Consider the following 27,240-nt stretch of genomic DNA (forward strand, 5'->3'; position numbering starts at 1 on the left):
TCCACATGGTAGAGAATAGGGTGAGCAATATATTGCCTGTGGGACACAATCACCCTTGGTCCATTGCAAGCAGTAAGTAGCTTCTGGCACCTCCCCCAATCCATTTCTTTATTTTTTTAGAAATTTAAAATGTTTAATTTTACACACACACACACACACACACACACTACAGTCATGTATGGCTGTATCTCATATGTGCAGTAACTTATGACCTGTGTTTGATGTTCAGTTCTTTTGAAATATGGTTTGTAAACATTCCCACAAGAGAAAGAGGCTGTTTCGTCCTTCTAAGACTACAGTAGGAAACCTGTATCCACAAAGGATTGGTTACAAATCCCCTTGCAGATGCTAAAAAATTCAGAACACTATTATTAACAGTGAATCCTATGAAAAGCATGGTCTCTGGCTCCCTCTCGTGGCCAGTTGTGCTAACTTCATTGTTAAAAATATATATATTGGGATTTTTCTTTTAATTTTTTTTTCAGACTGTGGATAAATGAATCAGCAAACACTGATCCTAAGGATAAGGGGGTCCTTCTGTATAACCAATCTTAGAGCCCCAAACCTAGAATGGATTTGGAAAAGCAGTAATGATAATGCACCATCAGCCAGACTGCCAATATTCCTGACTTTCAGTGCCCATTTTCATATATTCTCAAAAAGCAATCTTTTCACCATCTTACTACTACTAATGCCCACTCTTCTTGCCTTTTCTGGGTGCGCCTTGACGTTGAGGACCCTTGCTCTCTATCTCTTGGGTGTGATTTTGGAGAGACCACAAGAATGAACTGGTGACCGACCACATTCATTTATCTTCATCCCCCTTCCTTTTTTTTCCTGAACCATGAAACATAACCAGAGAGCTACTCTTGGCTCACTGTTGTCTCATCTCCCCTTGTCTTCTTGACAAGCCTTCAGCATTTTATCTTGCCTTTTCTTTTCCTTTCTTGATAATACTTCCTTTTTTCTAAGAAGCATTGGCCTCAATGCAGTAACTTTCTGCAGCCCTGGTACCTTATAAAGGCATTTTGCTATTTAGAATAATGTTTTTGTAGTTACATGAGTTGTGCTTCTATGTATTTTTCAATATTAGGCAGACAGCAGTTCAAACCTGCACAGAAGAACAGAACCAAGAGAATGATGGAAAAGTTTTTTTCCCCCCAAGAACTAGACTAGTTCCCTCTAAGTTATTCATGGACCGGAAAGGTGCTGTTTCCTGAACACTGAAAAGTAGGTTCCAGACATATACTGTATATCCTGAGCAACCACAGTAACACCTCACTACATTGTTGTAGGCCAACCTTTTCACCTGCTTTGGTTTGAAATGTTAAAGTTAATAGACCATGAGTATGGAAAGTATGGGGTTTACAATAAAGGGGGCAGAAGGAAAAACATGTAAATGATTACAAATTTTAAAGCAACATAAGACAATTTTTTTTTGAAAAAAAATTCTATTCAGAAAAATATGAAACAAAGCTCATTAATGTTCCATGGCTGCTACAATGTGCTAACTGATTTAACAAGTATCTGTTTCAAAGAGAGCTTTGATATTATTCCCGAAATATAGACATAATATCAATAGCAAGTTAGAATTTTATTTTATACCACACATTACCATGTCTATTTGTAAGGATAATGAGGTAATTGTTCCCACATAGAAACCATCAGCCAAAATTGTATTGGGTTTTAACCCTGGTATAACACAATTGGTGAATTATCCTGTTATTGTAGTTTTTTGAGTCATAAGCACACAACAGCAAATGCCTACACTAACTTCTTAACTTGGAGCAATTCATGAATTAGATTTATGCCGACTGCATTACATGGGTAGGATAACTAATACGATTAATTTATTCTCCATTCATACCTGTCTTTCAGTAAGATCCAAGTTTACTGCTATCTCATATCTCCGCAGCCTGGTGAGGTAGTTGTGGTGGGCAAATTCTGCTTCTAGCTCTCTGATCTGCTCTTTGGTGAAAGCCGTTCTTTCTTTCCTTGGTTTACTATTGACTTCAGATTTATAATTTCCCTCTTGAGAATCTGAAATAAATAGAAGATCAATATTAAGAGTTATGACAAACACATGGTTTAATGGGAAGCAAACATTACAAATAAAAATACAAGTATCATTACAGATTAAAATAATCTGAGCAAACTCTATGGACAGATATAGGCAGGAAGCTTCATCCAGAAGGTGTTCTATCAACACCACGTCTTATTGAAGTCATTTACTCAGTTTGGATGAGACTCCCCTTGACATTAATGAATTAGGAATATCTTCCATGTCTCATTGCACATTCTTCTCTGCGTTCACCCTGTAGCGATTTAACACAGGTTCAGCATTGATAGCAGTTACCCTGTTTTGAGAATAAAGGGCAACTTGACTAGACCATGGAATATGGAGGGCTGCATTCATACTTTGCCACCATCTGTTAGGAATTGTTCAAGTTGAGAATCCAGTAACCATGGGTTGAATAAAGACATACTCAGAGCAGACCCCTGAAATTAGTCCTGACCTACCTGTGCCAACGAATGTTCTTTTGAACGTATTTAAGTTTGCATTCAGTTCAGTATGTTCATTCATGAATACAGTGGTGCCTCACTTAACAGCGATAATCCAGGAAAATCGCCGTTAAGCAAAAACATAGTAAAGCAAAAACAAACAAACAAAATCCACAATTGAAACACATTGAAACCCCTTCAATGCGTTCCAATGGGGTCAAAACTCACTGTCCAGCGAAGATCCTCCATAGGGCAGCCGTTTTCGCTGCCTGTCTTGCGAGGAATCCGTCTCAGAAAACAGCAGGGAGCCATTTTGTTTACCCGGCGGCCATTTTGAAACTGTCGATCAGCTGTTTTAAAATCGTCGTTTTGCGAAGAATCGGTTCCCGAAGCAGGGAACCGATCATCGCAAAGTGAAAACCTCCATTTAGACCATCATTTTGCGATCGCAATTGCGGTTTTGGTTTCGTCATAATGCGGGGCAATCATAAAGTGAGGCACGACTGTACAAGCATCCCATTAGAAACTCAAGGCACAGCTTTGATTGCTGGATGTGCTCATCCCTAGGAACCACATACATAATTACCTTACAGCCAGATCTCCAACATTGTTCTATAACCATCATTTATTGTGTTGTCAGTGTCGGGAGAAAAGGGGTTGTTGGTGGTACACATTATCCCACATTAATACTAGTGGTAAGCTTTTTTATAGCAGAGCTATTTGGGATATGCTTGAAGGTTCTTTTAATGTTCTCAGTGCATTGGTTTTATTATCATTTTTTCTAAGCATTCCTTTATGAATGTATAACTCAAAAATCATTTGGATTTCTGATATTTTGGATGTATCCCTTTTATTGTTTCCATGTTCCTCACAGAGCTAATTTTGTAGTGTTAACTTTCTCAGAAAATCAAAATATAATATAGGGAGCTCTTTAACAGCCATTCACCCACCCCACCACATTTAAACGCTGTCTCATTGTTGTTGTTGTTGTTGTTGTTGTTGTTGTTGTTGTTGTTGTTGTTGTTGTTGTTGTTGTTGTTGTTGTTGTTGTTGTTGTTTTCAATTAGTCCTTTTTTCTATATGTATGCATGGTTTAAATATTATGTTTAAATGTATGTTTTCCAGCATTATGATTTTCATTCAGAGACATCACATCCAAGTGAGAAAGGACCATTATCTTTTGACATGTAACAAATGTACTCATATGTAGTATTTTGTTGCATTTGTGGAAGTTATATCCATGTAGGAAAATCATGATGTGCAAAGGGGCCCTAAATCAAACTTTGACTCTCATATCAGATTACTCCACCCTCCACCCTGAATTTTATAGCCATTTGTTTCTAATCTTACAATATGCCATACGCTGTAAATCCAAAATTAGCTAGCGTTCAGCATGAGAATCACTAGTCAACTTTTGGCTTCATCAACCATCTTAAAAATGTCACAGATAAATTCACACTTCAGCTGCTGGTTTAAATAGAAACCTGCATCAACTTCCAAGCAGACAAGCCCATAAGCAGTCTCTTTATGACTTTCGCTGAAGGATGAGTCACTGGCATGCCTGAGAATGCTTTGCTGGCCCCAGAACCTAATAACGACAGTAAGATCTCTCTTTCTTAAAGCAGACAATAAATATGATTTACATCTAAGTTAAACAATTGCTTTGGGGGAACAGTGTAAAATGTTTCAGTCTTAATTTTGATGTTAATAATCGAGACCTTCCAGCCATTATTACTACAGGTAGCAGAATGATTGGAAATGTCTGCTATGGAAAGTTCACAGGCTAGCAGACTAATGTTGTAACATACATATTATAAAAAAGAAGAGCAAAATGTATGTCAGGGCAAGCAGTGTAAAAGAAACTCTATAACATGCAAAATGTTTGAGAGTATACTGAAAAAATCTAAACAGGATTTAAAACCCAAAGGAAAAAGCCCCCTTCCATGGTATGTATGAATAGAAAACTTATTATAGGCAGGCCTTCCCAACAGATAACCCCTGACGACTTTTCTTTCTTTTTATACATTTTCTCTGATTTTATTTCCGCTCAGCTGTAATGATTTTAAAATTATATTGTTGTTTTTGACTGTAAGCCGCCTAGAGTGGTCTAATATGACCAGATAGGCGGGATAGAAATTAAATAAATAAATAAATAAATAAATAAATAAATAAATAAATAAATAAATAAATAAATAAATAAATAAATAAATAAATAAATAAATAAATAAATAAATAAATAGTACCAGAAAATGTTTAGGCAAAGATTTTGAAAGGTCACAAACAGAAGGCAGTGGCAATAGTTCCCTAGCATGGTTCTCTTTCTCTGTATGTCTTAGATTGTGGACAGTTTGGCTTTAGGCTCATCTTGTTTTTTCCTGGACATGTGGCTGCAACAGCCACCATGTTATCCTAGGTGATACACAGGGCTGGACAGTTCCACCCTTATTCTCCTGTGCAAGAGCAAAGTTGTGCATGCCTGCTAAGATCAGATAGCCATCTCTCAACAAAGACTTCTGGCCTTCGCTTTCCAGAAGAATAAAACAATTATAACCAAAGATGGCTCATCATTACAACAGGGCCCTTCCTGCTCCAACAAGCTGACCATGATATAATATAACTGTTACTATTTTGTCCACAAATGTTCCTTCTTGGGACTTCTAAACTTTGTAAAGGATGACCTTTGTTCATGGATAGTTAATGTTTTAGTATAAGGAAGCATGGCAAGCTAACCCAGATGGAATAATGAGACATGGGCTTTTTTGTACCAGCTATTTTCTCAAGATGTTGAGCTCCCATCCGTGCATCTCTATGTTCATACGACTCAGCTGGTCGGCTACCTCATTGTCGTCTGTCGATACATGGATGGCGGTTGGGAAAATATGATGTTCGTAGCACATTCCCAAAGATGGATTGTCAGATACAGAAGTGACATTGAGTGGTTGCCGCCCCGCTTGTTGATGTAATGCACGGTCGTGGTGTTGTCTGTGCCCACTTGAACACACTGATCTGCTATTAATGGATGAAAAGCCCGAAATGCCTTGATGACTGCCAGCATTTCCAAGTGATTTATATGAAGAAATTTCTCTGGTTTGGACCACAGAGCGTGAATCTTGTGCAGACCACAGTGTGCACCCCATCCTGTAGGACTGGCGTCCTTTGTCACTTGGATCGTCAGTTGAATGGGTCGGAAGGGGCAGCCCATGAGCAGATGTGGAAGAAATGTCCACCACATGAACTGTCTTGTGTGCTCCGGTGATACACACAGGCTCTTGGTAGGTTTGTCTGCTATTGGATCGCATTGAGACAGGTAACAAGCCTGTAGAGATCACATTTTCAACCTTGCGTGTGGGAGGGCTGATGGAGTTGATGCCATGAGCCCCAGCAGCTGTTGAGTGTGGTGGGCAGAAATCTTGGCGAGAGGATGGAAAGGACGAATTGCTCTGCGTAATTTTGGAACTCTTTCTGGTGGAAGAAAGACTCTCGCATTGCACCTATATAGTCCATGACCTGAGATGGCTGTAGATGAGATTTTGCCACATTGACCTTCAGGCCCAAGTCTGCCAGAGTTTGAAGAGTGAAGTTGGTGTCTTGCACAGCTTTTTGGAAGGAAGCAGCTATGATCAACCAATCGTCTCTATATAAGAATATCTTGATGTTGTGTAGACAGAGGTATGCTGCTACCGACTTTTCATAAAAGTCCTTGGTGCAGTGGAGAGCCCAAAGGGAAGGGTGCAGAATTGACAAGCCATATTCATAAAGACAAATCAAAGGTACTTTCGGTGACGTTGATGAATTGAAATATGAAAGTAGGTGTCCTGAAGGTCTATAACAATGAACCAATCTTCTTGACACAGAAGAGGGATAATGAATTCTAGAGTGATCATACAGAATTGCCTTGGATAAAGTTAAGTGTTCAATAGCCTGAGATCTAGTATAGGCCTGAGATCACCATCTTTCTTGGATAGTGCGAAATAGCAGGAATAGAAAGTGTTCGGAATTTCTTGAGTGGGGACGCATTGAATGGCCTGCTTCTGGAGAAGGGTGGATATCTCTTCCTCTAGAGCAGGTGTGTAGGATGTGATTTTGAGATGACCAATTGGAGGAAGATCTGTGAACTCTAATAGGTAACCGGAGTGTATGATAGCCAGCACCCAAGAGTCTTTGGTGATAAGTGACCATTTATCCATGAAAGGTGCTAGTCTGGACTGATGATGGATCTCGATTGGGGTAATTATAACGAGAGAGTCAAAGGTACTGTTTCCCTTTCTTTAAAGGACAGTGGTATGATTGGCAGCACTGATTTGGTGCCTGAGACCTGAAGGCAACACTGGAGGACGCAGCTTGAGCAAAATTAGGTCTCTCTTGAGCGGGAGGTCTGTATGGAGGGTAAGACTGATGAGGTGACTGTTAGTTTTGTGGTTGATTGAACTGCTTACACCATTGATATTTTTGGAATCTTGGTTGTTGTACTGAGTAAGACTTGGCCATTTCCCTAATTTTGTGAAGATTTTCCATGATCTCATCAGTCTCCTCATTGAACAAACCCGCACTGTCGAAGGGGAGTTCCTCAATGTGTGATCTTGCGTCATCAATGATTCTCGAAGATCTTAGCCATGCATGCCTCCTCAGAGTAATTGCAGGCGTCATTGATTTAGAAGCAGCACCTGATGTACAGCGAGCTGCTAGCCTTTGTGGTTTTGCTAACGTGTCACCTCTGCATGGGCATTTAGGACAGTGTCGCTACTCTCCTCAGGGGCAGCCTGAAGAATGGGCAAGACTTTGAACCACAGTTGCCTCTGATATGCCCCCACGGCAGCTTGATAATTTGTCACCTGCATCCTGAGGCAAGGGAATAGAGCTTGTGTCCCAAGACATCCAGTTTCCTGCCTTCATGATTAGTGGGTGTGACTTTGATCTATTATCTGCTCGCAATTGATTTGATTGAACTATAATTGGATTAGGAGCAGGGTGTTTAGTTAGGAATGTAGTGTCACCGACATGGGTCTTGCAATGGTTCTCCAGTCTTCTAGGAACCTGCATGGAAGAGGATGGTAAGTTTCATGATTCCTTAATTAAGTCCATCATGGCAGGAATAAAGGCAAGACTTAGTGGAAGGGACTTTTCCTGATTAATGTCATCAAACACTAAGTCTTGCTTGGGTGGTGGAGGCTGTTCAATATCCAATTCAAGTGATTTAGCCATTCTTGCAATCATCTGGGAATATGAGGTGAAATCTTCAGAGGGAGAGGGAGGATGTAGATCCGCCACATCTGAATCAGGAGTAGGAAGATTGGCAGGGGATTCTTCAGAAGCTTCTGAAGGTGCATCTTGATCAGAGATGTAAGAAACTGATGAACATGTTTGAAGGGAAAGAGGTGGGGAAGGAGAATGGTGGAGCCTCCTGGATTCCTGAGCTGGAGTTCGAAGGGTCGGAATCGAAATAGGTTCCCTTGATATTTGCTGAATAGGTGATGCTGTTATTGTCGAAGATGCTGTCAATGCCATTGCCGAAGAATGACAAGGTCTCTTCGAAGCCTGAACCACCTGTGGAGGAGCTTGTCTCTGTGAAATGTGGCATTTGACAGCTTTTGGCATTGTAGGTTCAACTTCATAAGACACTTGGTGTCGACGTCAGGGGGGAGAAGGCAATGGAGAAGACAAAGAGGCATAGACATAGTGGACTCCTCTGTGCCTTTCATACCCCTCAGTCTCATAATATGGGTCAACGTCAAAGTCATCCTCTCAATATCGATGCTGACTTTGATCAACCTCCACGTATATCGGTTGCTCATACTCCGCTTGAGCTTGTCGCCGAGAGGCACAAGGAAGGACAATTACCTCCCAATGTGAAGGGAGTTGTCGAGCTGGAGAGATGTGTCGGCATTTGGCTGTGCGCTTCCTAGGCGGAGACTGATGTAGAGACACCTCCAAGTTTGAGAGGTGTACCACCGTAGCCCGTCTGATGGATATGGGGCTTGAATGGGCAGAGGCCTTGCTAGAAAGAACATCAGCCTCAACATGACTTGGACTTGTAGATATGTGGGTATAGATACCAAAGCCTGAGCCTATGTAGATGGTATGGAACCGATGCTTTCGGAGGGGAGTCTGGATCCAGTAGCTCCTGAGAAGACTCTTCCAGTATAGATGATGGCAGAGAGGCTGAAATGGAGGAATTCCTCGGGTCTGAGCAGTCTTAGATGAATGCTTTTCCTTTTGCTTGGTTGAAGCTTGCTTGGATGAAGTTTTCTTTTTCTTTTGATTTTCTACAGATGGAGGCTTCGACATCGAGCTCAATGTTGATGTTGAGGATTTCTTCGGTGCCAATACCAAAGATTTTTGTTTAGTAGACTTAACAGAAGATCTCGGCGATGGAGTGGCCCGTATGGTTGATAGAGCATGCTCCGAACAAGGAGTAGATGGCAGAGCTGGGGTTGACTCCATGGCTGTTTGCCAGAGGTAAGATCAAAGCCACTGTAAACGTAGTTTAAGAGCCACCTTGGTGAGCTTCTTACACTCTTGGCAGGAGTGTGTTTGATGCCCCTCTCCTAAGCAAAATAGACAGCGGTTGTGGTCATCGGTGAATGGGATTTTACCGGCACACGAAGTATATCACTTAAAAGGGCCTGAGGAGGCCATAAAACTATTCCAACCCCAGGAAGAGTGGAGAGGGGAAAAACAAGGGACTCATGAAAAGCAGAGAGCTGTCAAATGTCCAAAGCGGAGGTCAGTAACCGAGTAATATCAATAGAGAAGCATGAATCACAAGAGATTGATTAGAGAAGTCAGCAACAGTCAAAGTCGGGAAAACACAGTCAATTCAAAGCCAGTGCAAGATCCAAAGTTGGGAAAAGTAATCCGTAGACAATCCAAAGTCATACCAGAAGATCATGAGAATAATCAGAATAATCAGACCAAGATCAAAACCAGCAGATAGAAAAACACGATAGCTCTAGCTTGAGAAGTCTGATTGTGACGGCGGCAAAAAGGAACTGAGGTATAACAGGCAGGCGGAACTTGTGCAATAGGGGGCAACATACTATTAATGATAACTTATTTTAAGCTCTAGAATATTCCGAGGAGTCCTGCACAAATGCAGACTAAATCCATTTGTGTGGATTCACAGAGGCCATGAAGAAGAAACCCGTAACCTCTGTTTAAGTCATGAAATTTGCAGCTGCAAGGTGTAGTATTTGCCACTGAGAAGATTTGGAAAAGAGGCTAGACAAATTCATAAAGAATAAGTTTATCAATATTAGTAGTTATGATGGTTACATGGCACCTCCACGTTGCAAAACAATACGCCTCTAGATAGTTGTTGTTGATAAGGGAAAATGAGAAAAACATGAAGGCATCATTTCCTCCTCGTGAGCTTCCTAGAGGAAGGCTGGCCAATGAGTTTGGGATAAAATAATAAATGGATCACCATGGCTAGAATTATGTTCAAGTAGTAGGTCGGGTTCTTAAAATCCACCTTAGTTCTTTAGTTTAATGGTCAAACTAAATAATACGTTGTCCATGCTTTTCGTAGAGGTACTTTTCCAGTCGGTGAACAACATCCTTCTGACACAGCATGTGGTTTGCCTTAACTATGCTTCTTACATTTAGCATGGTTTGTTTTATCACTGACAATAAGAAAGTGGCTTATTTCACTTGGATAATTGGTGGGAAGAAACGCAGGTTAATCACAATCTCTTATGACTTTAAGAAATCCCTCTCATACCCTGCTGTTTAAGCTTCATGCAGGATCTTTCTGAGCTGATAAAATGTAACTTGCTATGCATTCAAGTGTCATAGTTTAACTCCTAATGAAGGAGATGCATTTCTCCCATATAGTGAAAAACTGTTGTAAAACTATAGCTAGCTTTGTGCATTTGTTCCTATGCCCATCCTGGACATTGCTTGGGAAAGTTAGTTGCTGGACTGCATCTCCCAGAATCATCCAGCCAGAATGACCTCTGGCAAGAAGATCATGGGAGTTGCAGTCGAAATAGCCAACTTTTCCAAGATCTGCCATGTGCTTCCCATGCTCTCCCTTTTCCCAGGGGTGGTCTGTAAGCAATCACAGATACCTTGACTGTATCATCAGATTGCCAGCTCTGATGTTCCTCAAGAAGAAAAATGTCAGACCCTGAAATATCACAAATTCTTCATCATCCTGCACAAAATGCACATTCAGGAAGTAAAGTTCAATGACAAGTGGCTGATAGATATGTTTAAAGATATGTGGGCTAATTGTGGACTGTTTCACTTTTGGGTACCTTGGTTGTCATGGGGAAAAGACATCTCCTTCATTACCCATTAAACTATTACACTGAATGGATAGCAAGTTACACTGTCAGCTCAGTAGGATATTGCAAATGAAGCTTAAACAGCAGGGGGGAACTCACAATTTAGACATTCTTACCATTGTTGGATGGTAACTATCTGAAGGTTATGCCATAAAAGTTTTTTGGCCACAGGTTCTCTGTCAGCAGCAGTTGGTTTCATTGGCAGACTGGTATATGAGTAAAGTCTGGATTGCTGTTTTATTGCATATCACTGAATATACGTGTGTTTTCAGGCATTTGCTGTTGGCAAAGACCTTTAGGCAGAACCATGCTGGGACTGTTCAGCATGGCAACCACCTCATCACATATATTTGTCGACTTTAAGATCTCTCACTTGTCTTAGGTGTCTGAGACACAGGGAATCCTTTTTGCATATGATGACATCTCTTTACATGTTATTACAGATAACCATACAATGTTGTGGCAGGGGGGAAAAATCCAAACTGATTCCAGTTTTATAGAAGTATTTAATTGTTCAACTGGCATTTATATTACATGCTGTTAAGATGCATATCAAAATGTCTGAAAAGAAGTACAGATAAACAATGTGTTTACATTAACATTAGTTGTTATCATAAATTAATACCTGTATTATTTTCTTAGTGCTAGTTTCTCTCACAATCTATGTGGAAACAAAATATATTTATTGTAGAATACATGTTAACTCACTCAAATAAACTAATTGCTGCATATTCCTAGGACACAGAGTGTGAGTTCCATTACACAGATTAGGAAACTCTGGATAACAACTGGTCAATGTATGACTAAAACTAAAAATATCTTGGATGATCACACTGTCAAGAAAACTACTTTCTAAATTACTGAAAAGTATGGCCCACATTGGTTACCTAGTATATTTTTACACTGAGCATCACGATTTTTTACATATGGGCTTACTGACATTCATTATTACAAATGTTTGGGGCTATTAAATAAATTAAAATATTACACTGTATTTATTCTAGTTTAATTTGAACGTTTCTGCCTATTTTAACACATTATAAAATTCAAGACGGCAAGAGAAGAAGGGCATATATAAAGCTAATGCAAACAAAATAAATTCTAAAATTGGAAAGGTACATAGAAATGCTAGACACTAACCACAAGTCTTGGGGAACAAGGCTTGCGCAATAGAATTATTAAAACTTTTAGTGACTGGGTTTCCACAAATAACTGGCTTTAATAAAAGTCTCAGTTCCAGCTTTAATAACTATTTCTGTTGTTATTCTCAGAACTCTCCACAGTACGTACAACTGTTAGTCCTAACTACAGTAGATGTATTGAATGAGTGACAATGGGGTGACTCAACATTTAGGTAAATTCCACGGATTTAATTGCAGTGCTTCTCACTGTTTGGTCCCCAGATACTCTCAGACTTTCAGAAACCCTGACCAGTACAGATAGTGGTGAAGGCTTCTGGGAGTGTTAGTCCAAGAACATCTGGGGACCCAATCTTTCGAACCACTGATCCAATGGGTCTACTTGAGTTTGGATTAAAAATTGGATTCTGGCCACCGTTCTTTGATTCAATCTTAGACGCTATACTGAAGTTCTGAAAGAGTGTTGTCCATAAACCGCACTACGTTTCCTATACTTTACATCTGGAGCCATCCTTCCAAACATACGGTGTTAACATATGCAACATGTGGTCCAAGCAAGGGAAGGTTCATTACTAATGTTTGGGTTAACTGCTCCCTCTTGCTCAGATCATGAGCCACTCCTACATCCCAGCATTCTTTATTTCTTCAGTTTCCTTCTTCAAAAGCCACTTTCTGTATGAAGCATGTAGTTTAGCTGTTTCATATGAGCAGAGCCAAAATGGAGGAAATGTTTCATAACCATTTTGGCCTTCAATGAAAAGCATTGTGCCATTTATCAAGCAGCATGAAAGCTATCAGATCTGAGAGAGAACAATGCTTCATTGGGCTTCTAAAAGACCTTACAGTGATATCTGACAGGCATTTTGATGTTATGACATCATGAGACTGGCCATGCGATCCCTGTTTGGTTGAATCATAAAGTTCACAACAAGGAAAAAAAATGTCCCTGAAAGGCCTGCCAAGAGAGATAAAAAAGCACATAATTTGGAATCAGTGTAATCACATGGCTATTTGGGAAAGGAGCCTTGCAGTCTGTCTCCAAACCCTCCCTTCAAAGCAAAATATTCTGTACAGATCTGATACCATCCTCAGTCCAAATATGTATTAATTGAATTTGTGTTTATAGTGGTTCTATAACCCATGATTCTGTACAGTATTTCCTTTTCTCCTTCTCCTCTATCAGTTTACGTTATAATAATTTCATGTTAGGAATCTGTTTCTCCTCTCCTTTATGTTACCCTGTAAGATACCATGTGCATTAAAGCAGTGGTTCTTAACGTGGGCGATAATGCCCCCCAGGGGGCGATTTCATTTTTCAGGGGGGCGGTAGAACGAAAAGGGGCGGCGTGGGGGCGCTGGAGCAGAAGGGGGGCGGTAGGGGGGCGCTGGAGCAAGCCAAACCTGTGAAGATGGCTGCAGCCTTTTTACAGTGTGCATGAATATATATTTTCCTCCAATTTTAATTTAGTTTCAGACTTTTTGTCTTGAAATTTTTAGTTCCTGCATTTGTTTTTATGCCCTTTTTATATTTCTTTTTGCGTCTTAAAATTCACTTGCAACTAAATCATTAAATGTTACTTTTTAGGGGGCATTTCATTTTCTTGGAATTTAATTTTGTTTTCAGGGGTCATTGGATTTAACTGTCTTAAATAAATAAATAAATAAATAAATAAATAAATAAATAAATAAATAAATAAATAAATAAATAAATAAATAAATAAATAAACAAACAAACAAACAAACAAACAAATAAAGATATCACCGCGGGGAGGGGGGCGATGATAACTTCCTCAATGGCTCAAGGGGGCGTTTCTTTCAAAAAGGTTAAGAACCACTGCATTAAAGCCAGTCACTAAATATTCTTATAGTGATTATCGAGAATAGCACAATGACACAAAATTTTCTTGTACTTGTTACAGAGAATTTCACATACAAGAGTACATTAGCCAACATGTAAATAATACGTAGTATGGGAGGGAATGTGGATTAAGCAGATGCGGAACTTTGATTGCTAAAAAGCTTTTAAAAAGAGAAATGTGGCTTTTAGAGTATTACCAGGTGAGATATTTTATCTACCCGTTGGAGACCACATGCTGACCAATGGCCCTTCCACTCGAGTACACAAGCTACTGCATTTATTTATTTATTTATTTATTTATTTATTTATTTATTTATTTATTTATTTATTTATTTATTTATTTATTTATTTATTTATTTATTTATTTATTTATTTATTTATTTATTTATTTATTTATTTATTTATTAAGCTTATAGATCACCTGACTTTGTAAAATCACTATATGGACGGTTTGCATGAAATAAAATGAACGATAGAAAATGATCAATTTCTAGTATTGGTTTTCTTTACCTCCCTTGGTTTAGGCACCTTCAGTAGTGAGGCCTAAAAGAATTGGCTTGACCGAGTAGATATTCTTGGGGAGAGGCACTCCAATATATGTTACATATGTTCAATTATTAAAGGTCATTACAGCTTTTTGAAGGTTGTGATAGATACAGTTCATCCGGTCTGTATCCTGTCAACATGCCTAACCCAGCCTAGTCTATTAGTGGCAACAATGCAGGACCAAGGAGATTCATACTGCTGCTTACAATATGGGCCACATGCCTGGCCAAGATAATAAGAATGTTTATCATACTTGAATTTCATTGTTGTTGTTTAGTCGTTAAGTCATGTCTGACTTTTTGTGACCCCATGGACCAGAGCATGCCAGGCCCTCCTATCTTCCACTGCCTCCCAGAGTTTGGTCAAATGTTGGTAGCTTCAATGACACTGTCCAACCATCTTGTCCTCTGTCGTCCCCTTCTCCTCTTGCCTTCACATTTTCCCAACATCAGGGTCATTTCCAGGGAGTCCTCTCTTCTCATGAGATGACTAAAGTATTGAAGCCTCAGCTTCAGGATCTGTCCTTCCAGTGAGCACTCAGGGTTGATTTCCTTCAGAATGGATAGGTTCAAACTCCTTGCAGTCCAGGGGACTCTCAAGAGTCTCCTCCAGAACCACAATTCAAAGCATCAATTCTTTGACTGTCAGCCTTCTTTATGGTCCAGCTCTCACTTCCATACATCGCTACTGGAAAAAACCATAGCTTTGACTATGCAGACCTTTGTCAGCAAGGTGATGTCTCTGCTTTTTAAGATGTTGTCTAGGTTTGTCATCGCTTTCCTCCTGAGAAGCAGGTGTCTTTTAATTTTGTGGCTGCTGTCACCATCTGCAGTGGTCATGGAGCCCAAGAAAGTAAAATCTGTCACTGCCTCCATATCTTCACCTTCGATTTGCCAGGAGGTGATGGGACCAGTGGCCATGATCTTAGTTTTTTTTTGATGTTGAGCTTCAGACCATTTTTGACACTCTCCTCTTTCACCCTCATAAAGAGGTTCTTTAATTCCTCCTCACTTTCTGCCATCAGAGTGGTATCATCTGCATATTGGAGGTTGTTGATATTTCTTCAGGCAATCTTAATTCTGGTTTGGGATTCCTCCAGTCTGGCCTTTTGCATGATGTATTCTGCATGTAAGTTCAATAAGCAGGGAGACAATATACAGCCTTCTCGTACTCCTTTCCCAATTTTGAACCAATCAGTTGTTCCATATCCAGTTCTAACTGTTGCTTCCTGTCCCAGGTATAGGCTTCTCAGGAGATAGATAAGGTGGTGAGGTACTCCCAAGAACTTGCCATAGTTTACTGTGGTCCAGATAGTCAAAGGCTTTTGTGTAGTCAATGAAGCAGAAGTAGATGTTTTTCTGAAACTCTCTGGCTTTCTCCATAATCCATTGCATGTTAGCAATTTGGTCTCTAGTTCATCTGCCCCTTTGAAATCCAGCTTGTATTTCTGGGAGTACTCAATCCACATACTGCTAAAGCATACCTTGAAGCCTGAAGCCTGCTGAAGGGCTTCATTTCATACAGTGGGGTTTTGACTTGAGAACTTAATCCATATTGGAAGGCGGTTCTCAAGTCAAAAAGTCTGTAGGTCAAGTCTCCATTGACCTACAGTGCATTGAAAACCGATTAATCCCGTAACAGGCCGTTTTTGTTCCATGTTGGTTTTTTTCTGGTCTGTAAGTCAATTCTCAGGCTGCAAGTCAAACCTAAATTTTGCGGCCAGAGAAGTCTGTAACTCAAAAAGTCTGTAAGTCAAGCCGTCTGTAAGTCAAGGGTCCACTGTACTTATTTTCATTATTAGATGTTAATAGGCAACAGCAAGGAAGACCATGAAATTACAAACTATGGAAAATATGTAGGTTTACCAAATGAACAACTTGTCAGAGATCTGACTGTTCTTTCTTTCACTGTCTTTAATTGTGCACTGTTCTTTCTCCAATTGTTTTCTATCAAAACAACTTAGTTGCACGCTTCTCCAGATTTGTTATAAAGGTTGATTGTTTTGTTTTCCAAAGCAGTAAATTTTGTTGTGTTGGAATTCCACAATCCACAACGTTTGTGAAAGCCAGGACTGGGATATTTCATTTCTTCTTGACCTCTGGATCTATGTTCAGCATCACCTGAGTTGTTTTCTCTTTGGTGGAAAATGGGTGGAAAAGTTGGAATCGATTTCTGGCAGGTTTCATGTCAGCTTCCCATCTGTTTTGCAGCTGTTGTAACTGAGGCAAAACCCCTCAGTTTCCCTCTATCGCCTATATCCTATGCCAAATGGTAGGTGTAGCTGCAGAAGAAAAAAGTCAGAAAGGGCCCCATAATACACTCCCTTTCCCCACATAATACTTTAAGTATTAACATGTGGTGCATAACACCTGAGGTTAAAGGAAAGCATTATGTATAGTATGTATTGTTCTCCACAGACACTCCAACTGGTGCATTTTTATAAAATGTAGTGATCAGGTGAAGTTCAGCTTGATAATGTTTTTCTCTTTAAAACATTTGTTCTTTCTGATTAAACTAATTCAAGTACAGAATGAATATTAGGAAGTATGCTGACTTGCTTCCAAGTATTGTTTCTTTTTTGAGACTGTAGAACGCTCGAAAGGAATCTTAAATGTAAAAAGTATATCTAGAAAGACTTCATTTAGCAATGGTGCCAAAGTATCTTTTTTATCTAGAATAGCACTGCACCAATAGGAAAATACATTAAACAATTTGAAACAGTAGAATAGATGAAAATAGAGAGGAGTTCTCTGTCATCCTTTTCAATCCCACAGCCTACCAAACACATAACAGGGTTGTCATCTCAGATAACAATGAGCACAGCTCTATTTGGTGTGAACTAACCAATTAGACAGGCAACAGAATGGACAAATCAGGAACACTCCGAATCATGCCAAGAAACCTACAACCCTACTGCTATGCCAGAAAGGAATGGAACTGCCTTAAAAAGGGACAGGATGGATCACTCTAAGTCAAAACATGTGCACACTGTAAACCAAACAACAGAAAAAGCAATCAAATAGCAATCCATTTTGCCACTGCATACAGGCTTTTTTTTTGCCTGACTTTGTTGTTCTTCTGTGTTGTCAAGTCAGAACAGACTTGTAGAGACCCCAATGGGGCTCTCAAGATCAGTGGGATATTTAAGCAGTTCCACTCCCCCAGTCAGTTTCCATGGCTCATTCAAATCCTGCTCTCCAAGAATCCTAGTCCATCATTCCACCCATTAGACCACACTGGATATCTGGAAGTTGAGTCATGGCAACTGGACTTCTTTCTTATTGGGTTGAAATGTTTCACTACTCATCCAAGCAGCTTCTTCAGTCTGAGGAGAGTTGGTGGGAGATCCCTGATATATCCTCCACATTGGTTTCACTTCCCCCTGGTCTGAATAGACTCGTTAGATGGACAAAGGACGGGGTGAAAATCCCACTTCTGTAGTCCTTCACCACCCATTGTCATGGGTCATTCACAGTGGTGTTTCTGGTGGGTGTGGTCCTGATCTTTCTGGGGATAGATGAAAGGGCAACATGATAAATAGGAGACAGATTGTGTTGAAGGCCTCCACCCCTGTTGAGTGAGAGATTTTCTATATGCACATGTATCAGGAGTCTCGTACCAACTCTCCTCAGATCGAACAAGCTACGTGGATGAGTAGCGAAACACTTCAACCTAATAAGAAAGAAGTCCAGTTGCCTTGACTCCTCTTCCAGATAACCTCACTGGATGACTGAGAATCTTCACAGATACACATTGAGTATCCATCCTCCCCATGTTAATCTCAGAAAAACCCTGTGAGATAAATGAGACAAGAGAGAATTATGTGGCTCAAGACCCATCCCAGGGAGTTTTACAGCTTAATGGGAACTAGAATATGGTTCTCCTAAGCCAGAACCCCTACTACCTAATAACGACATAATAGATTTATGTAAGATAATTTGCAAAATCAGATCTGATAGTCTACTTAGGACCTAATATTCAACCAGGGTTAACTATCAGATATGCCAATGTAAATCATATTCTTTTACCGATATATTTATGATATGAATGTATCACAGTGGTTGCCAAGGGGAAGACCCTTTTAAGATTCTGATTATCGATTCACAGTTTTATGTGGTTTAGGGAAATAGTTGTGGCCCTGCTTCCTACTCTGCAAGGAGTACCTAAGTCCTATTAAGATACTGCCTTGTAGAAGAAGGAAGCCAAACAGAATAAGGAAAAGGCAGAGACAAGTGCACGCAGCCTAGCAAGCAGTGTAGAGTTTTGTTCGAGTTGGTCTCTTTTTTTAATGCAATTTTCACCAAAGAATAATAGTTAAACCTAGTCTGTGGTTTTGCAATTCCTGGTTAACTTTTCAGTTCTTTATTGCCATAAATCCAGTCTAACTGTAGCCCTGCAGAGACCTTAGAAAACATGTAGAGTGTTCAATTGATGAATGAGCATTTCATGCAGACTTCTCTACTCCTATTCCCTTCATCATCGCATCCATCGCTCTCCTATACATAGGTCTAAAGAAAGACAGTTTCCATTATCTGTGGGAAAATGTGTATAAGTCTGGACCTTGAAAATCAGGGTCCTGACTCACATGGGGAGCCCCTATAAATATTGGCATTCTCCCTGTTCAGACGCATTGTTTATCACATGTAGGAGAGCAAAAAAACTATGGATGAAGAAGTCAGGGAAAGAGCAGTTCTCTCTAGATGTGACTACTGTATTCTCCAAATGTTTTAAAGACTCCCATTGGACATATGCCACCACAGTGTAATATACAGAGAATTGATTATGACTTGAATTTCTTGCATTCCACATTCATTTTACTTTTCTAAAAACTCTCCACTGCCTTTACATTCACTCTATTGTCTTTCAATAAGCTCTAACAGCTGAGATCTTACTCAGCATTTTAAGATACAAGAAGTATTTTCTTTAGCAAAAACCTAATGTCTGTTCGAACAGGGATGGGGAGCATTGTCATTTGCACCCAACAAGACTATTGAAATCAAAGTTTGGAATTTTTTACTTCTGTGGGTGTGTGCACACACACGTGCACACACATGCACACACAAAACAAAAAATTCATGAAAGTATCTTTATTTCCCCCTTACATACTCCTTTTTACAAGTGTTTGAGGGTGAAATACATTTTTCCTAGTGGTTATGATGACCAAAAGCAAGCAAGCAAGCCCTCCTTTTTGCAATGTTGTGCAGAAGGGAAAAAAATATCACAATGGTTGACCAATTTTTCATTGAGATTTCTCCTATACTAATACTGCCTTTTTCATCAAGGATGAAAAAGCTAAGATTAGGCATCTGGCTACAGAGCTAGAGGTTGGGAGTTCAATTCCCCACTGTGCCTCCTTAACAATGGGCTGGACTCAGTTACCCATCGGGTCCCTTCCAGTTCTACAGTTCTAAGATTTCTAAGTTCTAAACATTGTAAATATATTTGTGCACCTTAATCATAAAGGCTCTCTCATGAGCTTGCTTGTGCTAAAATCTATGACAGTGCCAGAGGCCAGGGTTCAGATTTTTAGCCTTTTTTTGGTGGGTTATAAAGACACTTCAGATGGGAATTAACTGAGTGGAAAACCTGCAGTGATGTAGATACTGCTCACTGGCCCTGTTTGCCATTTCTACCCTCTGAATTATCTCTTTCACTTTTTTCTCCTATGGAGTTCCTACATTTGCCTGTGTATATAGGGAGAAGGGCAGGAAATGATTTGTCAGGTTGGAAAGAGGTAATGTCTCAATCCTTCCTCTGTGTAGTGGCTTTTTATAAGGAAAAAGGGTCTTTCAGGCAGTCATAACAAATGCTTGTATAGAATACATATATTCTGGCCCTTTGCCATGATGGAAGCACCTTCTCTTCCTATTTCTGTAAAGTTATGCCACACAAGGGACCCTACACTGCTTTGGTTGGTACTAGCCTGTGATAGAATTCATGTGACAAGGTAAAGGAATTGCTAAGAAATATTGGTTGGCTTTGCCCAACATATGAGAAGCACAATTATGCTGTAGATGTAGGGGTGCATGCCACTGCTGCTGTTGTTTTTCACTGTCAATGAGGGGTTTTTTATGTCAAAATAAAACCCTATCCAGATTATCCAGAAATGAGTTGCAGGAATAGGCCACACTTTGGAAATTGCAGATGTGGTGAACAAAAACACCTTTCTTGTTGTCTACCACAGGTAAATGAGTATTTGTAGCTAGTGGGTATTGTTGAGATAGATATAGTGTTCTACAGGAGAGAATGGATGCCTTTTGCTATTTAAGGTATTACTAGCAAAGCCAAAATGCCATCGTTGCATGAAAAGCAATCTTCTTATGCAGGACATCGCGTGTTAAATTGTTGTTCCTTTGCTAAGAATGGTCCTGTTTTAAATTAATATTTATTCTCTTAGAGTGTTGCAAAGAACATCTTTCTTCCCCCCCCTCCCCCAAATACTTGAGTTAACTTGGCCGTTGTTGGCTTTCAGGTTTCCTTTTTTCCTTCCTCAAATGCACAAACTCCCATCTGACTAAAAATAATAAATAGCATGCGTGTAAGCCAAGGAATGTAGGCTTTAAGTTTTCCATACTTAGCAATAAAATTGAAACACTCACAAAGTTTAAGACAGGTTGAATTTCTTTAGGGCTTCTTTATTACTTTGCTTTTTCCTTCTGAAAGCCAGCCCTGGAGGTAGCATTACATGAAGGACAATGGCAGCCTGTATAAACAATTCAGCTGTGCTTCACAGCAGTAGTGTTATATGACAAGAAGGATGGGACTGCACATTGTACAGGTCAGCCCACTTCCTAACAAAAAGAAATACTGAATGGGGAGTTGGGGCATAAAAGTTGCACTGCAGTTAGTAGGGCTCCATGGAGTAGCATGATTGTTCATGGGAGGCACCTGGGATGATCCCAGGAGCATTCATAATTTCAGCTGGTGGCTTTGTTCAAAGAATATAGAATTTTTCTTCTTCTTAAAATCTGGGTTCACACCAAGAGCTTGCTAAATAGAGATATGTGTAGGGATTCAAAAGGAATGGAAAAAGCAATGAATCAACTCCATTTGTATCAGTTGAAAAAACAATGGGGAATGCATTCAAGCGAGTTCCAAATGAATTTTCCATTTGCAACTCATTTGTTTCACTCAAAACTCATTCATTTGAACTAAAGCCCTGGAACAGCCTCTGCAGATCATAGAAAGTATGCGTAGAGGGGGCAAAAAGAGAAGACAATTCAGGCTGGGAAACTCATCCTATGATGAAGAACAGTTTTAGCAACAATGCCAAAAATGTCTCCAATAATCTAACAGGTCTTTGATCTACATCACCTCACCTAGAGTCCTTGCATCGCAGAGGCAATGGTAAAGCATGGGGAAGGCGTCTATAAAGAAGCCAATCGCTGCTTCATTTTCATTTTGATTGCATTAGTTCCTTCTCTGACTTTGATCTCCCTTTACAATTTGTAGTGTGCAAATGCAGATTAGTTTTTCTCCTGTTGTTTAAAACTGACTGCCACCAAAATCTGGTCATTTGCTCAGTTCCACTATTATGCCACATTTGTCTTTTGCTCACAGCTGGCACCTCTCTGCCTAACTGGTCACTCCTCTGCTATAACCTCTGATAATAGGAGAATAATTATGTGGCTCTTCTCATGAGAGGACAAGATATGTGATGATTTACATTAGTGTTGGGTTTTTTTCTTTCCTTGTAGCAGTCTTAAGGAAAACCCTTCTCTGAAGATGCTATTTACGTGGGTTGGATCCAAACATAGATATGCTTTGGGTAGACATGTTGAAAATAAGGGTACTTGATCAATATTACCTAAGTCAGTTACAACTTGGTTGTTTTACTGATTTGTTTCCTTCACTGACTGAGAATGAGTCCAGTCCATTTGGAGGAAATCACACACTGGAGACAGTGAATTCTCTTTTGTGCTTGCTACAGTCTTGATAATTATTAGCTACCTCATCTTCCCCATAGCAGTAGATGCAATTTACATTTCAACGCCCCCCATGGATATTAAATGGAAATCTGCATTTAAATTGAATCTGAAACATCCATGTTAGAAGCAGCAGAAGATTGGCTATATCAGTTCAGTTCTGGTTTATTGCATAAAGACCAATAGGGCTTTCCCCCAAAACACTAGAAGACAAGCAGAGGAACAGATAAATAAACAGAGAATATATTTCCTCCATTGAAATAAGTAGTAAACATGGAATTTATAGCAAGAAATTAACTAGTTCTGAATCAGTAATTAAACAAATTTAAGTCAAATTCACAAACATGATCAAACTTGTTAATAAAGAAAATGAAGGAACACAACTCACATCACTTTTTTTGCATACTTAAGTCCTGAATTTACTTCCAGAAAGGACCCAATGAAGTAAGGAGAAGCAATAAAAAAGAATATTTGTTTGTTTGTAATGGAAAATATTCCACACAAGGAAAGAAATGCCAAGTTAAGAGATGCTAAGGACTAAAATTATGTCTTTAAGAGGTTGCAAAGCAACAGCCATATCTGAATAATAATCCTGTCTACCTATGTGATTGTATAAAGGCAATTGCAAAAGATATCCTACCGTAAGTAAGAGGAAATGATGATGTCATTTTGCTGGCAGTATTGTGGAGAGCAAGTCAAGGGGAAACTTGTACAATCGCCCTTAAATGCATGCTTTTGCACCAATTTCTTTTCTGTTTTCCCTGTTTCCTTTCTTTATTTTGTTTAACCAATTATGCAAAAACATGAAATTTGGTAAAATTAGAGTTAAAATGCAAGGCTCAAGTTCAACCTTTGCAACAAAATAAAAAAGAATCTACCTCCTGTACAATAGATCATGGATATATGCACATGTCTATATGTATGCTCTATCCACATACTTTATGTGGCTCGCTACCCCTCAGAAAGCATTAAAACAAAACCTAAAAGGGCCAGCTGTGCTTGTAAATGTAGCTTAGCAAATACCCAGACGTTATCTGTTTTGTGGTTTTTTAAAAAGTAATCCACAGGGTTGCCAGTGTATGTATATTCTACTATTTCATTCACAGTTTACTTTTACAGCATCGTCCTGAAGTGTAACACTCACCATAAAAGAAAAAGAGGAGTGGAAAGTACTTTCCCACATGCAATTAAATGGAATTACCTGTCTTTTAGGAGAAGCCAAAATAAAAAGAGTTGTAAAATATGAATAGTTTAAACATCTGAAAAACGTTTTATTACTTACATTCATGCCAAATAGTAACACATTTGTTCCCCCTGCCAGCCACCAAAGGCTATAAGTATATGATAATCTTCTAATGAACAGATTGGGAATCCAACTGCATACAAAAATCTAATTGAGTTTAATGGGGTTTGTTCCTAGATACATGGCAAATGAGTAGAGGACTGCAGCTGTAACTCCTTTTTTCCCTTTAAAATTGAACATCTTGATACTTCAAAGTAAATTGCCACTTCTTTGGTTCAAAGGATATTGGACACTCCCTTCCAAACATAACTTTATATGTAAGGATGTAGCAAGACAGCCTTGCTTTCCATGTCAATCCTAACAGGCATGATGTTCCCCTAAAAATAATCCAACTAAGTACACATGGGTATCATGTTTGAACTTGCTGTAGGTTTCTAAAATGTACGTATGGTTGCCGGCATGAATTGTAAATGGAGTGTTATTTTAAAAGACATAATGATCACAACTGCTTAGAGAACTGGAGATATGGTGGGTGAAGGAGACAGAGTCCTCCTTACAGCTTCATCTAATGATTAAATGACACTTGTGGCTGTGGGTTTCTCTATTCAGGCCATATAGGCCTTTTCCCATCCCATTCTTGTATCTAGGAGGCAGCAAAGGAAAGATAAATCATTCCTCTTCAGCTGTTGTATAGAGATGTATAGGCTAATCAGCCTGAAACAAATCAATATTTTGATTGACCAACATGTTTTTATTCTGTTAGCATTCTTACTTCTAATTCTTCCCAAAGAATAACAATTTGAATGGTTTCTACAGTGTTATTAAATATAATATTTTATTCCTTTTTCTTAAACACAGAAGGATTTGACATACACATCCCTCATCTTCACTTTCGCAAACATAACTGGACAGTCCAAACTCCAAAATAATTTTAAAAATTACTCTGCAGTATGAGGAAAACAACAACAGTTGTAGATTATGCATTATAATGAAATACGGCCAGGCATATGAAAAATTAGAAAGAAGAAACCATTTCAATAAAACAGCACTTAATTAACAATGAAATCCTATACATGTTTACAGAGGTGCAAATCACATTCAGTTCAATGGGGCTTCCTCCCTACTGGGTGGTTACTGGATTGGGCTGTAATTATCGTATCTGTATGATCACAAGAAATAGAAAGCTTAATAAGCAAAATGTTTTGCTCATTACATCAGACATATGCAAATATATAACAGAGTTGTTAGTTTGGCAGTATAAGATTTCTGACTGTTTTATTTTCTTTTGTGTTACATGAAGAATATGTACCACATAACTGTATGGACTAAAATAGTTTTTCCTGAATTGCTGAAAAGGTTGTCTCTATTTAGTTAGATTTCTTTGTTCTTTACGTTTATTTAACTTTTTAAATTAAAATATTTAAAGTTGCCTTTGGCTCTGTAAATACTGTATGCCCAACATGGTTAACAACCATCTAAAACATAATAATAGAAACATCACAAATAGCTGGGCTGGAACTAAAATGTCAAGGTTGCAATCCTATGCATGTTTGCTTGTTAGGAAGATGCAATGAACACAGTAAAACATACCTCCAAGTAAACAGGCTTAAGAGTGTACTTTAAACAAGTAAGTGAAGTAGGTCTTGTTTTTATTCCAAGGAGATGTGAGTATTTGGTTTTCTAGCCAAGTGCTGAGTGGTACCAGACTTTGCTTAACTTCAAAGATGGAGCAACCTTGAATTCCTTTGTACCCCTTTCAGAACACATCCTCACAAATCCAAATTAAAACAAACTCTAATAATAATAATAAGAATAATGAGTCACTCAATTGCACTTCTCACTTCAATAGCTGTCCAATATTGTGTTAGTCCAATATCTTGCATTTGATGAGGTAGTTTTAATCTAAGAAAACTTGTGCCACAATCAGTCTGTTAGTCTTTAAAGTACCATAAGTCTCTTTGTTGTGTTTCCAATATCTGTATAAATTTCAAGTATACAGTTTCCTGTCTGGCTAATTGAGAATTCTGTAGCTTTAATCTGGACTGTGGAAGATTGGCATTCCTTCAGAACACAAGCTAGTTTTGCTCTTGACTGGCTGCTTGGACTTTTAGCAAGTTTGTGCTTTTTATGTGGCAAATAGCTCATCTGAATCACTCATCACAGGCATAAATCATGATTTGGCACAACACAAACATTAAGGTCATTCTTTTTCATTTTAAACCCACTCCTTTGATTAGGTATAAAATATGTCAACAAATTAAAAGTTGAATATATTTTTGAAAGGTTATTTGTGGATAACTGATCATGTAAATAAGTTTCAAAACTGCTGACTATCTCATTCTATTTGTCAAAGGCTTGCTCCAGTCTCTATAGTTTTTATAAGCTCAAGCAAAATTGTCCAGTGTGTTCAGAAATAAAAAATGTTACATGGATGTGAAGAAGACAATTCTTTGACCCCTGGCTATTCTTCAATCTAATCTAATACTTCAGAGTTTCTGATTCAAGGGCTATGCTCTTCATGTACACATTTAAATTCATTACAAATAATTAGCAAGTTCAATCCTTGCCTCATAAATGTGAAGCCTTCTGAGCATTAATGCTTCCCAAATAATCTGCAATCACAGTCATCATCCAATAAAAATTGTGACTTGGGGGCATTAATGCTTCACTTCCCATTTCAGCTGGCCATGGAAATTATGCTGTTGCACACAGAGACGTGCAACATATACTACATTTCTTCTGACAGCACAACAGTTTATTTATATATTCCCTGGAAGATCCAGGCTAGAAAATACAGATGGATAAAATAGCAAACGCGATGTAACTTGGGTTGTTTCCAGTTGCTAGTTCCTCTGGGCCTGAGGACATTCAAGCCCAGAGGAGATGAGACAAACCCACCCCTGACTCATCCCCTGCTGTAGAGCTGGAGCTGTTTCGCTCAGTTCTTTCCCATGGCCTTGATTCATGCGCAAGCTCTTCTTGGCTTTACACTTATTACACAACAGTGCTGTGTTCAAATGTGAAGCTTTACTCTAAATAATCTATCAGCAGCCATGTTATTTTTTTCCAGACCAAAACCTTCTGAAATCCAAAGCACTCCGGCAACTTTTTCTTTTGATAAGATTCATGCCATTGTTTCCCTACAAGACACATATAAATATGAATTTGGCCAATTAGCCACTTCACAGAAGAGCTAAGATCTCTCCCCATGCAACTGTATAAAACAAAATATATACCATATAAAGTATAGAGCTAACATTGAGATGCTAAGGCACGAGGAAATATATTGGAAAAAAGGTACAACTGGTGCTCACCTTCCCCCAGGAAGTCCATTAACTACAAGGATTTCCTTTCTGTCAATCCATGTAGGTATAAATATTGTTTACTGATTTCTTGGATCTTTTGCTTGAGCAATTGGGGCAGGGTGTTAGTGCTAATGACAACCTGGCTGGGGACAAATAATGCTAGAGCATTCTGAGCTCTGTTTACAATTTATACAGAATTACAATGAATCATGATCGAGTGCTTGCTAAGTTTTTTTTTCCCCAGGTGACAGCCATGGAGAGGGAAATCCAAGGTCCTTGCTTGAGCTTCCTCTTTATGATCATCTTCCTTCAAATCAGACTTGGACTGGACAATCCTTCAAACAGAGAACTGTTCTCCAGCAGCCTTTCAGACAGAGGCCAGTCCTCTACTGAATTTTAAAACAACTTCTGTGTTGTTTCCAAGTCTGTGTCCA

At 39.0% G+C, this 27,240-nt stretch overlaps 1 protein-coding gene across 1 annotated transcript in view; it reads right to left on the reverse strand.

The window, feature by feature from the left end:
- The window catches only part of MEOX2 (mesenchyme homeobox 2), a 79,531-nt gene that overhangs the window by 19,174 nt on the left and 33,117 nt on the right, over positions 1-27,240 (reverse strand). Inside the window, exon 2 of the mRNA XM_073003260.2 lies at positions 1,868-2,040. Within this exon, the coding sequence (XP_072859361.2) occupies positions 1,868-2,040 (173 nt within the window). The remainder of the gene's footprint in view (positions 1-1,867; positions 2,041-27,240) is intronic.

This window comes from Pogona vitticeps, chromosome 6 (assembly GCF_051106095.1).
Source record: "Pogona vitticeps strain Pit_001003342236 chromosome 6, PviZW2.1, whole genome shotgun sequence".
NCBI classification, from domain to species: Eukaryota; Metazoa; Chordata; class Lepidosauria; order Squamata; family Agamidae; genus Pogona; species Pogona vitticeps.